We start from the raw sequence: 18,783 nt of genomic DNA, 5'->3' as shown, positions 1-18,783 counted from the left end.
ACCAAGGCATTGATAATATTTTTTATTATGTCAATTATGTTTAGGAAACTACTTTTGAAGCGATTTTTTACCTTAATTTCAATATTAATTATTTATTTTATTACAATGACTTAAGCCTACTTAATAAGTACTTAAATTAATTGAAAATAATGAAAATGTAAATAAATATATTTCATTTATTTGCAAAAGCTAGAATTAATGTTTTTTTTAGTATAATTGGATTATACAACGCAAATTAAAAAATAAAGTAACTCTAGTATAATACTAGCTTGCGTAAGTTGTACAATTATGAGTGTGCTTTCCCGAGTGTCCTTGCCAATACTTCTACTATTATTTTAATTTTGTATAATACCTGTTCTTCGTTTTCCATTTTCTATCCACTAAAACAAAATACATATGTCGATCACCCTGAGTTTTTTTTAAAATAAAGTCATCTTCATCTCATCAAACATATACAACTCAGGGTTCGTAGGACTGATCACCCTGAGGTCTTTAAATGGAGATCGAGTGAACACTGTGTCGATGCAAGCAGTGGTTCAGTGGTACCATATGTAACTCCAAGCACCACATAGAGTCCAGAAAATAAAAGTAAGTATATTTTATACCATAACTCACTTTTTAAGCATATTCGGTATGTAAACATGAAAAAATATCTTATTATAACACAATGGAGGTGCAGGATCTATGTGGATCCCAAAAAATTGGATTCATTGCACCATATTCAATAATCGTATTACAATAGCGGTGCCTTAATGAGAATGATTAAACATCACTTTGTGTAATACCACTTAAAACACTTCATGACTACCCGTTTTGGAATAATCATTCCACCACTATGAATGTATGTAAATGTAGTCTACATTTGACCTGATGAGAAACCCGTAGTCATGAAGTATTATTTTTTAGTGGTAGTACACAAAGCGAAGAATGAATGATAAGGAGAGTGTTATTTAAAATAATGGTATATTAATTTCTATTTCAAAAACTGATACAGGTTCTTTACCATGAAACTTTTAGATAATTCAGTTTTTTTATTATTATTTTTCACAAAACAAAATTACTTAACCGTTTTAGTACTATGCACCTTCGATAAACGTATCTAAAAGTGCATCACGCTTCTAAACATTTCTTAAACAATATAATTTCAGTTTAGTGACAAATATTTTCGATAGAACTATGTAAAAGTCGATCGTGATTATAGATTTCCATTAAACAATATTATTTAACCGTTTAATGCCATACATCTTCGATAGAACGATCTAGAAGCACGATTGCACTCTTTGGCACTAAAAGGTTAAACTAGTGACGACATCAGATGTTGATCGTGGTTTTCAGTAAACTTCCCATCATATTCATAGTCAATAAAAACGTTATCGTAATCCGTGAATCCCGACAATTCTTCATAATTCATGGATAAAACGAAGTTAGATACAAAAATCAGAATAAGTAATAACGATAAGATAACTTTTGAGTTTTTAGCTGTCGTGCTTGATCCTCCGGTAAAGCTCATTACTGAAAAAAAACAGAATTATTTATTGAATGGAAATATTTTAATATTTTATGTTCACTCCAATTCACAACATCCTTTCACTTTTCCGTATAAATCTTGTAGCTATTAATTTATTACTACTATTGTACGTAAAAAAAAATTTTGTTCGATTCTATATGAATTATTGCATAAATTAAGAAAAATCACATTTTTATAAGTATTTTTTATCATATATTTTACTATAATTTTTTTTATGTTGATTTGCTATAAGAAATACTGGATTCAACACCTACTGTTTTTTTTAAACTAATATCATGAAAGACAATTACCATTTCATTAATGGATTTGACAGTATTTTTGTGGATATGTTGGTTTTTACTTATTATTCTATTTTATTGAATAAATTTCACTATTTTCTAAAATATATTACGACACGTGTTTTGACTATTGTCAAACACCGTATTTGACACATGTGCCATTTGTTAATGATGTCAAATCATTCGAAACTCAATATATTTAAAGAAATAGTAAAAAAAATCCATGTAACAATATTGAGATAGTACGTTTATTAAGTTAACTCATTTAAAATATAAATAAAAATCTTGATAATTAAATTCAAAATTTGTGTACACAAATTAAAACATACTTATACTTTTGCTTGTAATACGCATTTTTTATTATAGTTAGATCAACATGTTACATGTCAATAATTTTTGTAAATCAAATAATTAACCTTATAATGTTTTCTTTGAAGATTGTTTTTTATAAGAAAAATTGTTGGCAATATATTTTAAATCAATACCAATCGAAGAGAAATAACAAACGTACAGTTAAAGATGATAATGATATACAAAAAAAATATCAGATATATTTTGTTTTCTTAAAAAAATAATATTTCTTGGAACAAAATATGGAAAAGTAGGTTCGATGCTGTGGAAATTCGCTCATTATGAAAATCGCCCGGAAAAACGTTACGTAGTTCTGAAAATATTGAGAAACGTCGAGAGAATCGTTGACCCTTATAAAGTTTTCTTGTAGTATATTTCTATATTAAAGAAAAACGCACTTAACCTAGATACTGAACTAAAAGTTGTATTTAGGGAATGTTATTCAACAATCGTTTCACATCAAACTCAAATAATAATAATGCATCTTTTCCCAAAACCAGAATAATTTATGATTTTGGGAAAAGGTGCATTATTAAAAGATGATTTTAAGAAAAAAAATTGTTTTCATACTTGAGAACATTTTTTTTCTCAAATCAATAAATGTTTCCTCGCTCAAATCAAATATATAAAAAAATATTTATTTATTTTTGCTAATAATCTAGCTAATATTTATTCTAGCTTTACCTATGAAACAAATTTTATAAATCCTTACATATCTTTTATTTTTTGTTTCGTTTCTTTTTTATAAATATTCTAAAAAATATATATTGCACTAAGTTATACCCAAAATACTTAAATTGATCCTTGATTTTTATTTTATTTGTAAATATTGTATTATTTGGTTTGTTTTTTGTAATTTTTTTTAAATAAAAAAAATTATTATTACAGAAAATCTTCCAAGTATGTAGGTACCTATGGTGTCTTAAGGTGGAGACTGACCGGAGCATTTCGTCGTAACGTAACACGTTACGATACAAGCATTCAGGCAGTCAGTACACCAAGCCGAGCGCTCCATCCATAGTTTCGGATCCTCGGTGATGTTCGTGGCGAGCGATGTTACTACTTTATGTTACGACGAAATGCTCCGGTCAGTCTCCACTTTTGTGATCAGTAAACATTTCTTTTTCGTCAAACATTGAGAACTCCCGCAAAATTTATCGATTAGTGAACTTTGTGAAATAAATAGTTATTTGAATATTAATAAAAAAAAACACCTGAATGAGACCATTCTTGAGTTTTTTAATGTAAACACGACTAGTTTTGAAATACAAAATGTTGTCAACAGAAATAAAAAATGAGCAAAGAGTTCGTATTTTTAATTCTTGGTGAGAACATCTATATATCTCGAAAATAGTCGACTTTACATAAATAAACTCAAATATTGTACAAATAATATATCATATAGTATGTTTATATTGAGAAAACCCAATCAAATGAAAATTGTCTATACCATGTAAAAACATATATATGTTTGCGCATGTTGTTGGAACTCAGGTAAATTTGTATCATATGATTAAATAAATAAATAAATATGTCTTACTTCTTTCTGATTTAGGATCCGATCCGGAGGGTAGTGTAAGCATTGCCCTATCCAGATAAACAGGGTGAAGTTGGGCAATACACATTATCACCATTTTCCCTCCCCTAAAATTAAAGCTGGAAAGTTGAAGGGATATCATGGAGACGCTTCGCTGAAAGCCTCCTTCCAAGTTATGAATAATCTTTGTCGCTCCTGTCATCTGGAAAAACGGAAAAAAATTAAATTTGCTTGTGAAATTTAAATAATTTCTTGTATACTTGTAGACATGATGGTCATATTTGGTCATGAATACTAAAAATATTGCTCGCCATTTTCAATGATATTTTATGTCACTTAATTGTGAGATAAATGAAAGTTTATTAACTTTGTGGTAAGACATGTTACAATGATTATAGAAAACACTTGTTTTTTACCACTTGAGTTTTATTATAGACTACATGTTTCAGACGTTAAACTTCCATCATTCAGGTCTGTATAATAACTAAAATATAAAATATAAAATTGTTCTATAAATAAGGAGAGGGGAAAGTAAAGGGAAGGGGTTAGTCAAGGGGCGGAGTTTGAAAACAAAGGAAAAATGGAAAGCAAAGGTGAAGAATTTTGAAACAATATATTATTTCATAAATTATTATTAGAATTTAGGTTATTTTGGATTTCTAAATTTTCAAGATAATTCATAATTTGGCCTTTATATAGAACAAGGTGTAATAATTTTAATTCATGAGAGTGAAATGAGTGATTAGTATCTATTATGTGATTTGCAAATTCCGAAAAATAATTACTAATTTATAGAACAATTTTATATTTTATATTTTAGTTATTATACAGACCTGAATGATGGAAGTGTAACTTCTGAAACATGTAGTGTATAATAAAACTCAAGTGGTAAAAAACAAGTGTTTTCTTTAATCATTGTAAAGTTTATTTTGTTAAATTTATTTATACCATGTGTTTATTATTATTTTTAAGTAAATATTAACATTATTGATTCTTTATTCATGATGTTTGTTTTCAATACTAGGTATATTTTGTATAAATATGTTTCGGCATGGATGCTAACAAATTTTTTGTTAGTCCTGTGATTAAATATGTACATTTATCATATTTGCATCAATATTCATCACGTTTATTTCTCAATAACAACTTTATTTTGTATGAATATGTTCCGGGATGGTTTCTAACATTCTTGTTAGTTCTGTCATTTAATACACTTATCATATTTATATTAATATTCATGATGTTTTTTTTCTCAATAAAAGAGATATTTTTATGAATATGTTTCGAATTATTTTTGACATCTCATCAAAGATGAAGAAGAAAATGGAAGTCTGGGCATTTACGGGGCTGACGACCGTCATAGGCTGGTTTAAGTGATCACTTTACACACGTGTAACATTCACCAATTCTACCCGTGAGTAGTGTGGTTGTCAATAATGGGTAGAATTGGTGAATATAACACGTGTGTAAAGTGATCACTTAAACCAGCCTATAACGGTCGTCAGCCCCGTAAATGCCCAGACTTCCATATTCTTCTTCATCTTTGATGAGATGTCAAAAAGTAATATGAAATTAACTCCTGTAATTGGAGATAATCCAGATTTTGTGAACAAGTATTTGGACATACTCAAAATGTTGTAAATATGTTTCGACATGGATGCTAATAAAATCCAAGTTAGTGCTGTGATTTGATAATTGTATCATATTTGTAATAATAAATATAATTAGTCATTTATTATCGTTTTTCAAATCTCAATAAATTTATGAGGCTAGTCTCGTAATTTTCGTTAAATCAAGAGCTACGACTCACTATTTTCAAGAATATAATAACAATTTGAAATTAATTTATGAATTAATTTTTAAATCAAACACTAATTTTTTGAGTCTATTAAGTTGTATTTTATTAAAAACACATATAAATTAATATACCATACTGAAATGACTTTTGTCCGCCTCCGTAGTGTAATGGTCAGCATGCTCGGCTACCGTTCTGGAGGTCCCGGGTTCGATTCCCAGGGGGGTTTAATAAATATAATTGATTTTTTCACTCTAATATTTATTCAATATTGCACTGGACTGGTACCTGGAGTGGAGGGCTGATCACCTTTCCTTCATGTGTAAACGATCGAGATTACACTGCGTTTATATGAAGCAGTGCCCTTTGCACTATTAAGGTGCGGTAAGGGTTTTATTATTATTATAAATTAATATTGTGACAACTGTATAGCCTAGTTATGGTATTTTCAAACGAATGTGAAGATTAAATGGACTGACGGTCCTTATGTAGCTATACAATTCTAGGTACTTAAATGATAATTTTAACATGTGCAGCAATAATTTGTGGGAGACAAGAATAGTGAATGGGGGATGTAGGTTCGTACACTTATATTTATTTTCTGGGATGTATGCAATCAAATTAGTCTGCAAATTGGTATGATTAGATTTAAGTAAGTGGATCCAAAAACCGAATGAAATTGCGACTTAATAAAGAAAACTACCATTACATTGTTTGGAATGCATCAAAACACATGTTACAATAGATTTAAAAAAATAGTGGTATTTATTTCGTTAAACGAAAATTAAAAGTGGATAGGTTTTACCACAAAATGACTGCTGAATTAAAAACAAATGAAGCCGTTATTTAATAAAGTTATTTATCTCAATCTCCTATGTCTACAATATACCTTGCATCGAATGTGGGTAAAGACACAGTGTGTGGCTGTCTATCCTCTCTGCCTACTCCAACGAAAAAGCGGTAGATGTTTAGTTAATTACGATTTAATGATTTTTATTGAACTGACATATCGTTCATGAACATCACTTTAATATCAATTATGAATTTTGAAATATTTTCGATAAATTTTACTTTTTTAATTTTTTATAGTATTTCTAGAATAATTGTCAAATCATACTTTTTGTTAATATTTCTCAAAGTATAAATTGTGATACAGTAGAGACATCTTTTGGTGCTAAAACGAAGCTATCATTTACGAAAATCACGTGAAACTTTTAGGCTTTTGTCCAAAGGTGGAATACTACACATTATTCTATAAAACAAAAAGGAAGATCTGAGAGTTTTCGGAAAATATAAATGATTTTTTTCTATTATATATACAAAAGATCAAATAAAAAGTTCACTCCGCAAAGACACACTAAGGTTAATAAATTGCAACGTAATTATATAATTGAATATGACGGTTCTTACAAAAAATGTGTTACCTAATTTGGCAATTGAATCGATTCATTCAGTATGCTACAGAATTAAATAATAACATAGGTGAATAGCGCTATATTTACAACCTTTTATGGTGTGTTCAAAATACTTGTTCACAAATCTGGATTATTTCCAATTATAGGAGTTATTTTTCATTTGATTTTTAAACAACAAAGATGAAGAAGAATATGGAAGTCTGGGCATTTACGGAGCTTACGACCGTCATAGGCTGGTTTAAGTAATCACTTTACACACGTGTAACATTCACCAATTCTACCCATGATTATCAACCACAATCTTCAATATTCTAACGATCGAGATAACACTGCTTCTATACGATGCAGTGCCCTATGTACCATTGGGTGCGGATAAGGGTAAGAAGAAGAAGACATTATCAAACACCGAAATACGTCACATATTATTATATAAAAATGTAAATAAAAGTAGAATTCAATCCAATAACCTTGTTTGATTTTGGATATATTACCCAACAATTCAAAATGGAATTCTACCAACTGTCTACAGTTGCAATAAATTATTATATTAATTTTCCTTTTTTAAAACACGTTTATAGGTAGCCGTCATCCTTCATCGAACGTGATATATTGAACAACACATACGTGTTTTCATCCCCCTAGCGGCAAACATTGGCTAAGATGCACTACCCTCTCTACTAATTGATTTATTTTTCCAATCAATTCCAGGACAAGACAACTTACCACTTCATTATTGACAAATAGGGTGAGGTTCAGGGCCGGACGAGAAGGGGAGGCGGTACAATTAGCCTTCATCACGTCTCCAGGGCTGTAGCTCGGCCGATCGACGTATATTACTGGGCCAGACTTGGGAGGAGCTGAAAGTAAGTACCTATTTAGTGAGCGTATTGGGAAAATTGACCGAGTCGATGTATGTCAATTTAATATAGGCTAATTTAAATTGTAAATCTGGTTGCCTCATTTTGTTATCTAAGCATTCTAGTTTATGGTTTTTCAGGAACATTTTTCGGAGCTTTAAAAGACGACTCAAAAATAATGTGATTGTTTAGAATAAATTATAAAAAATCGTGATATAAACCGTAGAATGGGGCTACTTGAACTTTGATGTGTTACTTGAGCCCAGTACAAAAAAAAATATTTAGATCTGTATTTGGTTTCCAATACTAAACGTACCGACATGGTTCATTGTTTCCCTGACATATTGTCACGATACGTTCATTATTGTAGAACAAATACAGATTTTTTTTTGTACTGGGCTCAAGTAACACATCAAAGTTGAAGTAGCCCCATTCTACGGTAAAAAAAAATCATTATTTTTAGGTATTATGGGGAAAATAGGTTTGTTTTTAAAATTGACCTTCATGATTGTAAATATTTCACTTTATTAGAAAAATTATGTTCTTGCACAAATATTATGTTTTAAGGGGATTTATTTGTTAATGGATTTGGCAGTCACTTTTTGGCAATATCTATCTATTTTTTATTTTAGTTTTACTTGGTAAATAGTGTAAACCAAGTAAATTGTATTTTTTCAAATAAATATTTATTTGTGTTCTTATTTTACCCACAAATATTTAAATTTCAAACTTTTTTTAAAAGAATAATCCCATTGAAGACACTTTAATGTAAATTTTGAATTGTTATTATTTGCATGTTAAAATAAAACAATATCCAAATGAAACTTATTATTTTAGTGATGAATTAGGATTTAATTAATGTAGCACAGGTTATTGAATGTTTACGTTTTACATAATTATTTAATTATTTAAAGACTTTCTAATCAAAAAATAACTCAATTTTGTGTTATGAAATTTTGTCGTTTGGATTATATCTGAATTAGAAAATTTCTTTACAATATAGTTTTTTTACAAATTACGAACTGGAAAAAATAGTTAAAAAATAATGGATTCATAAGGATGCAGATGGTATGATTGGTTTTACCTACGACTTCAAGATGGCCAGTCACGGTGTCAGTGGAAAATGAAGGAGCGTCAGCTGATACTTCACAGCTGTAGTTTCCTGACATATTAAACTCCAATTCCCTCAGCATCACTTGAGTTTCATTCGATAGTGTAAGCTAAAAAATTATTCATATTTTTTTATCATTAGCCACGTTCATTACCAAATACATTAGAAAAACATTTGTTTTTCTGGAAATGATTATTTTTAATACTCTCCAATCGAGATGAAACATCAATCGTTTTTAAATGAAGGAAGACGATGAATTAAACTGATGGAGCTACAATCGGACATACTTCCAAATCTTTTGAATTGCTGCAGAAAGCGGCGTGTTTGTAAGTTAGTTAATAGTTCGTTGAGATTTTTATCTTAATAAAATAATTATTAAATTTGATTTATTTGAACTACAGTATTTATACTGTAGAATACAAGTTTCATTGTTTTTTTATATAATTAATTCGCAAATTATAAATTATGGTCAAGTAGAGTCATCTTCTGTTAATCAACATGCTAACATTTACGATAACCATTTTATTAACAAATTGTATCTGAAAAAAATACCATACATGTTATCTTTTTTAAATAGCCCTTGTAAACACTGATAAAAATTAAAAATAATCTCGATTTATATCTTGTGAATGGAATTTAAAATTCCTTGATTTCTACCAACAAAAAACCGGACTACAAAATCAAAATTATTGCTTTAAAAAACAGTTTTGCTAGTAACTTAAATACTTCAGCTCTAAAAATAAAAAATAAAAATTTATATCAGACAAAAGTAATTTGCCAAAAAGCAGAAAATATTTTATGTTACGTTTTTATTTTACTCCGCTTAAGACGCATGGCCTTAACTTACGTCAACGTGAATTCCTGGTATTTCGAATCCTTTTTTCTTCGGCGTCTCAGCCGGAGCAAATCTGTATATCTCGTGCCTGCCTCTGTACCACTTCACAGTGTATAAGGGTGCCCCTTGTAGTTCGTACAAGCATTTCAGTATCGCGTACTCTCCTTTGCGTACTACACTCGGGATAATCTGAAAGCTCGTTTTAACGCCAAGCAACCCTGTAAAAACAGACTCATGAATATTTGAACAGTATAAATTCCAACCGTTCCATGTGCCGTTGAATTCAAAAATCTGTTTTTATAAACCGTTCCCATAAAACACACATTCCCGGATAACTCTAATATTTATTTGTAATTTTTATTGTCCACATTTCGATATCATTTAACAAATGTAGATCGAATAATTTCTTTTATATTTGAACTAATTTCAGTTAATTATTGTTACTGTTTTCTGTTTTCTGTTTTCTGTTTCCTGTAATATCCTTTTTGTTATGATAACAATGTATTTTGTCAAGGCTAAAATCGCTCATGTGGCAATCCACTAACCGAGTGAATGCTTTAAAAAACTCTAATACGTAAAATTTAAAGAAAAATATATGTTAATAGTAATATGTTATTTATTTATTTTATTTGTTCTAGAATTGTACAGCTTTAAATTAAAAAAATATATATATAGTAAAAAAAGATATAATAACAATAATAAACATTACATTACAAAAACAAAAATAATTACATTAATAATAATAAAGCCAATTAAACAACTCCACATTTATGTTTTAAGTACTATTAAAACATTAAGAGATAAAAACACATACAAAATAACATACATATAGTGGAATTCAGAAGCATAAAAACTCGATAATTTCAGCAATTAAAACAATGAAAAATAAATATTACAATAAATTTAAGTATTATTTTATCCGATTTTATACAACTAACTTCTTCTAACCCTCATTCGTGCCCAATGATGCATAGAGCACTGCATCAAATTTGGTAAATAATAATATGATAAAATTTGGTCGGTATTATGAAGGCAAGGAGATCAGTCTCACTCTTTAGGTATGGGTACAGGGCTATATTAAATAAAAATTGTAGTGAAATAATATAAAAATAAATCTAAATTCTGCGTGCCACAAAAAAAGTATCTGTCATATAAAACTCCCTTTGTCTAGGAAAAAATATTAGATTAAAAGAAGATTAATAGAATTAAATTTAAATTAATCTATATTATTTTAAATAATATAAACGCATACAATTATTTTTAACATAACATTTATTTGTATATAGTGTAGTGAAATGTGCATTGAATTACCTCGTGAGTGCATGTCAATATATAAATACTAATATAATTCCTTTGAATTATCAACTGTATTGATTTTCATGTGATGACTGCCTACATTTATTATAAATGTACACGTCACTTAAAGTCATAAATAATATATCTCTTGGTGGAATCCATAACACTTGATAGGGAATTTATTAGTGTATTTATTGTAAATTGCCTTTTTTGTTTTATTATTAAAATAAACTTATATTCGTGTTATTTGGATAAATATATATTAAAATTATACATTAAAAATATGCACAAAAAACGAAAGTCTCTGGATTAGAGTCAGCGATACCAAAACGTAACACTTCACTCAAATAACTTTAAATTGAATATTTAAACAATGATTTCCAAAATTTGAGTATAATGGTTGTCAATCATGGGTTGAATGGTGAATGTTACATATGAGTAAAGTAGTCACTTAACCAGCTTATGACATGTCGTAAGTCTTGTAAATACCCACTGTACCATATTTTTATTATTATTCATGTTCAGATATCAAAAATATTTATATTTAATCTTACGCCAACGGAATGATACATACATTTCGTAAAATAATAAAATATTTCATGTCAAAATTATAATTATATTCTAATTATAATTTGAATTAAATATTTTTAATGTTACGTGTAGAATGGTCCTTTAACCAGCCTATGATAGGTCATTAACCCTGTAAATAGCTAAATTTCTATACTATTCCTCATCTACGTTGAGATTTAATTTTTTAAAATATTTTACCTTACGCTGGCGGAATGATACATACATTTTGTAAAATAATAGAATACATTGTGTTTAAACTGTGAATTAAATTAAATATTTTTTTATGATACACGTGAGTATAGTGATCACTTAACCAGCCTTTAACAGGTCGTAAGCCATATAAATACTCAGACTTCCACATTCTTTTTCATCTATAATATGTTGAGATTTCAAAAATCTTACGCCAACGGAATAATGCATACATTTTGTAAAATTAGGAAAAATCATACGTTTTGTTTAAATTATAATTTAAATAATTTATTTTTTATCATACCTTTTATTTCTAAAAATACCACAAACACGAATAAATACATAAAACTTTCAAACTTCATTTTAGCACCTGAACATTTACGATTCGGTTCGACTAATCAATTACATGATTGTAAAAAACTTTCGCCCACCAAACTCGAACGATTAGTCGACCGAATATTGGGTTTTATTAATTTACGAGCTTTAGTGCGAAGTTTACGATCCTTTTACGCGGGCGTTGAGTGTACTTCAGACTGCGCGTAAAGTTAGTCTACGCTGCTACGAGTTTGTGTTTGAACTTAGCTCCTACGTTTCGCGGGTCCACGCCTGACTATGCTCGACTACTGCGATTGCGTTGTTCGTTGCTCGAAGCGTGTTTGACTGGTTGTATGTATATTATATTTCCACGTACTTGTCTGGGCTTTTTCAATCCTTTTAATGTATTAACAAATACTGTGAGCTTTAACATGCCACTGAGTGGATGCAAAGCCTTTTTAGGGTAGGCTAATGATTTATGGAAAATTTAGAAAATTATAGTTTGTGTCTTGGACTTGTATTATGTATAATAATTTAGACATTTTGTTACACATGCAAAACAAAATTTTGACCGTACATTTTGACAGAAATGGGATTTATGTAATAATCAAACCAAGTTTTTTTATTTAAAATAAGTGCATTAGTTTGGTGGGAATAAGCTTGTTGGGGCACGAGATCGATTCCAAAAAAGTATATTTTTATTTTTTAATTAATATTTATATGTTAATCAGAATACAGTCAATCGATATTATGTGTATTGATCGATTTTTTTTTAGTCGACTAAAATATGAATACAATTCTATAAATACAGTAAAATTTTGACTATCCGGACTAATAAAGGTAGTCCAGATAAGAAAAAGAAAAACAAAAGATAATCTGAAAAATCATAATCAACCCTTCGCTGCATCGTGTATCAAATTTGTTACATAGCTAAAAGTTAGTGTTAAAATATATATCAATATCTCACAAGGATAACCATTGCATGTTGTTGCAAATTTGATACATAAGTATTTTTTTATTTTTTCTTGTTAAAAGATTTTCATCCATTTTTTAAATTTATTTTCCCTCTAATGTTTAGAGTGATATTCAATATAACTTTTTTATTGAAAAAAAAGTCATGCAATAAAGGGTTAGTCAGTAATATTAACTTTTGTTAGTCAAGATTTACTTAAAACGTCAATATTTAATTATCTTTTATTAAAATTTTTTTTTGTTTTTTTAAGGTACCATGTAGCGAATACTGTGAATGTTGTGCAAGTTTTTTTTTAAATATATAGTATATGGAATCAAAATTTATATATTTTTTTAACTCCTTATCTTTCAATAACTTTTTTCATTTCTAAAATATATATTTATTTCAAAGAAACTTATTTTTTCAATACAAAAGCCTTGTTTTAAGAAAAAAATCAATCATGTCAAATATTACCTGGGTTAAAAGAAAATTAACTTGCGATTTATCGAATAGTTGATCTTAACGCGAGATCACCCAGAAAATCCCAGTGACAGATGAGTATATGAGTGAACACTAAGCAGAACAAATTTCACGCATGCAATGCATCGGGTGCATCCAATTTCACAGTTCTCGGTCTGAAGCTTTGAACTAATGCAATGCACTTTGAATTTGTCTTACCAACCTGACTCCAAGACAAATATATTCAATTAACAGCCACTTGACATAATGATTTATCCTTAGATCAACCTGCGAAGGACTAACGTAAATTTTGGTCTGTTTTGATTGCATTCCCTTAATCCTAAACTAACAACCTGTTTATACTGTGCTTAGCACTATGTATCAACTTGTGTTATCGCCATAATAAACATACTATAAACAAGAACAATATAAATGTTGTTTAGTGGAAATTATTTCGTACAAGTTTTATTTGGTAAATGCAACTATTTCTTAAATTCCATTGTGACAAATGTTTCGATGCATTCCGCATCATTGTCTAACACAGAATGCATCGAAATATTATAGTGGTATTAACAAGATAAAACTTTAATTAAATTGTATATTTATAAATAATTTCTTATTTTAACCTTGTTACGTAGAATAAACCCTTTAACCACTCTCATTAATTCCTTTCCTTTCCTTTTCTTTCCTGCATATTCCATTTTTTATACCATACCCTTTATCTTTTACTCCTTTCCTTACACACACACTCCAACTCTTCACTTTTTTTATCTCTTAATATTTTCAATGTAATTATAACATTAATATGGAATTTTTTAATTGGCTTTATTATTATTATTGTAAATATTTTTGTTAATGTAATGTAATGTTTATATTTGTTAATGTAACTATTTTTTCATTTATTTTTTAAATGCAAAGCTGTGCAATTCTCCAACAAATAAAAAAATTGAGAGATATTACAACATCACAAATACCGAATCAATTTGGGAAATAATTTTGAAAAATTATTATTTTCTCAAAATATTTTCTCGCTTCCTTTTGATTGTTAGTTGCTAAGCATATGTTTTCGTGTCTTAAAGTAATGTTTCATGTTTTTTAATGTTTGATAATCGTAGTTGCACACAATTTTTATATCTATATGAATAAAAATGAAATGTTGAAAATCTTCAATCTCCTAAATCTGTGATAGATGAAAACATGTTTTTTAACAGCTTTTTTACAATTGCTGTCAGATATAATTTTTAGTGTTTTCGATTGCAAATTAATTCATGTATTTTAACATTTTCACTACCCTTCAAGAATTGTTAAATTAAACATGATAGAATGTATGCTTTCTATTTTCTTTATGTTCCATTTAATCAGACTGAGTCACATCAACGCTCAACGCTTTGTTGGGTAAAACTATCATTGTATAAAATGTGATAATTATAATTATATAGAAAAAATATATGATTTCATCTTAAGTGTATTTAAAAACTTAATAAACCGATAAAATATTTTTGACGTGATTAAAATAATTATCATAATAAATAATGGGTAGATTTTGATATGAAAATATCATGTTTAGTATGTCGGCATTGAATGAGCTCTATTCGTAAAGCACAAATAATATATGACACGTTTTATAAAGGTCTTTGTGTGAGGTAAAACCATAACCCAGATTTTTTTAAACTTTACAATTCCGGGGTCTTATGCTTGACTTCGTACGCTTATTTTGACGAAGTTAAAAACAATATTGAATTTTAATAAGAAGCGAGTTGTTTAGTTATTATTACCATATTTGTAATAAACTGCCATTTTTTGTAAAATAAACTGAGTATTGTTATTTTTAATAAGAAAACTAGAAAAACAAAATAATGAAATATTCATACAGAAAAAAAAGTTTTGTGTCTGATTTGCACGAACAGAATTTTGTCTACCATTGTTACCTTTTAACGTATAACATTCTGATCGTAAAACCGCTGGCTTGAAGCAGAAATTAATGGTAAGAAAAAATTATATCAAAGCTTTTAGCAAATTTAGAATTGAAAAAAAAAAAAAAGCATTACCGAATGCACTTGTTTTTCCGTGTCAATTATGTTTTTTTTTCGAACAAAAGTATTTTTCCTCATCCGGATTAGCTTCGTCCTCAATCATTGAAAGCTCCAAACCACATTCCCTGATCTGATGCAGAATCTACAATCTAGGCTTCCTGGCAAACTTTATTTTATTAACTAATTTGTAAAAGTTATTTGAAAATGTAGAATAAAATTTTACTCCGATTTTACTGTTAATCAATATTTAATAGTTTTCAATGTCCTTGTCACTGCCAGTCTAAATAAATACAAATTTGTAAAACCACCACCAAGTTTCTAGAAGTGCCCCAGTGTAGGCAGTAAAAGGGATAAGTAGTTTTTTTTTTTAATTTACTGGTAAAGCACCCAATTTAGGGTGATACCTGCCATACTAGTGATTTTACTTAAACAATTTTTTCTAAATTTTCTTTTTTGATTTTTTTTTGGGTCACACGCTTTTGCCATACTTTTTTAGATGTTTAACGATCGCACCATTAACATTTTTGGAGTTGATTGACAAAAGGTGTTGGACATTCAGCGGGAAGGACAAAACCTCCGACCGAATGTCCTGAATGAACTGGATTAGTAGTTAGTTCAGTTAGTCAGCTATATCTGATTCAAATTCGACGTTAGCCGGTACACTAGCCCGTCCAAAACCCTGCAGCACATCAACATAGCAGACAGACACAGAACAGTTCCAAGGTATTTGCACAATTATCGCCAATCATACCAAATAATCGAGGTTCTACTGAAAATAGAAATTTTTAAAGTGAATTTGTGAACTGAAGCCGACATGGATGCGTCATGTATTCTGTAGGTACGCCAAACAAAAATCGGATGCGTGATCTCGAGTCTAGGGGCCCAATTTCATGTTTTATGTACTCCGCGACACGAAAAATGATTAGACTCGTACGTCATATTCATAATTAAAAGTCCCTACCGTGTCTCGCGAGTATTAGACTTTGTCATCCACTTCTTGTGAAAGGTGTGGTGAAGGGTGGCTCGGGGTGGTGATGTCGCACCCTTTATATACCTTCTCAACGTGAGATTAACTTTAGTTTGAATGTATAGTGCTGGAAAGAATCATAAATAATATATGAACATGAATATGAAATAATCACGGGTTCAAAGGAATTAAAACATTATTTTGAAAGGCGTTGATCGGTCCCCTCTTAATAACTTCATAATACAATACAATTTGTATTTTAAAAAATATTTTATGCAGCATTTTTTTTCATTCACATTTTTTTTGTCCGCCTCCGTGGTGTAATGGTCAGCGTGTTTAGCTACCGTGCTGGAGGTCCCGGGTTCGATTCCCAGGGGGGGTGAAAATAAATATTAGTGATTTTACACTGTAATATTTAATTAATATTACCCTGGACTGGATCCTGAAGCGCAAGAGTGATCACCTTGCCTTCGTGTAAGTAATGATCAAATAAACACTGCGTCAATTCGATGCAGTGCCCTATGCACCATTGGGTGCGGATAAGGGTTATAAGTAATAATTTGCATTATTGCCAGGCACAGTCCAAAGGAGGCATTCAATTTCACTATTTATTTTATTTATTTATTATGCATGCTATTTACCCTTTTTAAAATAATCTACTGCTTTAATAGGGTGACCATATCAATGCCATTTTCGGGACTAAAATCAAGAATATATCTTTTGGACATGCACTTAAAATATTGTGAATAAAATAACTGTTTAATAAACATTGAAAATCATGTTTTAAGGCCCAGTATTCGATAAATCGTAACGTAATTCTCTTTAAATCCATGTTACATTTGACGTAATTGATTTTTTTTTCTTAAAATACGTTTTTGTATTGAAAAATAAGTATTTTTTCAAAATAAATAAACGGTTTTGAAATGAAAAAAGGTGTTAAAATGTAAGCAGTTATTTGTAAAGATATATCCTTATTTTCTACAATATATACTTATTTTAAAAAAATGAAAATGAAAATCTAATTTATATTTTATAAAAAAAAATGGTTTTGAAGTGATGACCGGCTCTCAGCGCAGCCTGACGCTTAATTAATTATATAATTGCGAGTAAAGCCTTAAGAAGTCTCCTTGTATGTAAAACAATTCGAGAAGAATCTTACATATATTTCATGAAGGTTACATAAAAAAGCTTTCTGAACCGAACCATATATGTTGCCGAAAACTTACATGTGAAAGAGCATGTTAATTCAAGGATATATACAAGTTCCGAGTTTTAAGCAGTGTGGTTGTCAAGCATAATAGAATGGTGAATTTTCAACGTGTACATATTAAGTGATTACTTAAACTAGCCTACGACGGATCGTTAGCCCTGTAAATACACATATTACTATTCATTTATGTTAAAATGTCAATGGCCATTTTTTTTACACAAATTTAATTTCACAAAATTTCAACAAACTTTTGTATCAAATGGTAGGTTTTTATGCATATATTCTCGAAGATAGGTATACATGACTCGTCTAACCAAATTATGTTTACAGTTTAGATGCCAAATACGTCCGATTGTATTTCGTATCTCACAAATATTATGAGATCGTTTGTAAAATTTATAAAATAGCTACGATTAACTGCTGCTAATGTAAAACCAAACAACAATAGGAACAACTTATGTTCTTTTTTAACCCTTATCCGTATACAATGGTGCACAGGGCACTGGTTCGTATCGACGCAAAGTTATCTTGATCGTTAATTACATGAATGCAAGGTGATCAGTCCCGCTCTTCATGCGCAGAGCGAATTTAAATCAATATTACAATAAAAATCACATTCTGACGTTTTAAAACAACACTCTCCTTATGATTCATCCTTCACTTGAACTATCACGGTCGGACATATTTACAAAAATTGAATTCAGAAAGATAGTGTTATATAACCATACTACAAAGTTAATAATGCTTTACAACATACACATTATTTTTACTTTCATACCCCTGGAGTGGTTGAACTCTCAAAAATGTTTTCATCATTTTCATTCAATTTATGTATTGTATAAATATGTATATATATATATATGTATATATATATATATATATATATATATATATATATATATATATATATATATATATATATATATATTATATATATATATATATATATATATATATATATATAATATATATATATATATAATATATATATATATATATATATATATATATATATATATATATATATATATATATATATATATATATATATATATATATATATATATATATATATATTATATATA

General features: G+C 28.9%; 1 protein-coding gene across 1 annotated transcript; it reads right to left on the bottom strand.

Annotated features, from left to right (window-relative positions):
- Positions 1-203: 203 nt before the first annotated feature.
- On the bottom strand, positions 204-12,307 carry LOC148300201 (uncharacterized). Its single transcript, XM_088275113.1, has 6 exons — positions 12,067-12,307; positions 9,720-9,925; positions 8,846-8,981; positions 7,628-7,761; positions 3,698-3,896; positions 204-1,512 (listed from the first exon to the last, which is right to left on the bottom strand). Exons 1-6 carry the CDS (start codon positions 12,122-12,124, stop codon positions 1,295-1,297), a joined length of 951 nt encoding a protein of 316 aa, XP_088131239.1. The 5' UTR covers positions 12,125-12,307; the 3' UTR covers positions 204-1,294.
- Between the last annotated feature and the right edge of the window lie 6,476 nt (positions 12,308-18,783).

The sequence above is a fragment of the Brachycentrus maculatus genome, unplaced genomic scaffold (assembly GCF_059751285.1).
Source record: "Brachycentrus maculatus isolate JH-2025_06_01 unplaced genomic scaffold, ASM5975128v1 h1tg000790l, whole genome shotgun sequence".
Lineage (NCBI taxonomy): Eukaryota > Metazoa > Arthropoda > Insecta > Trichoptera > Brachycentridae > Brachycentrus > Brachycentrus maculatus.
The sequence above is the reverse complement of the archived record's forward strand: the minus strand, read 5'-3'. Positions and strand labels throughout refer to the sequence as shown.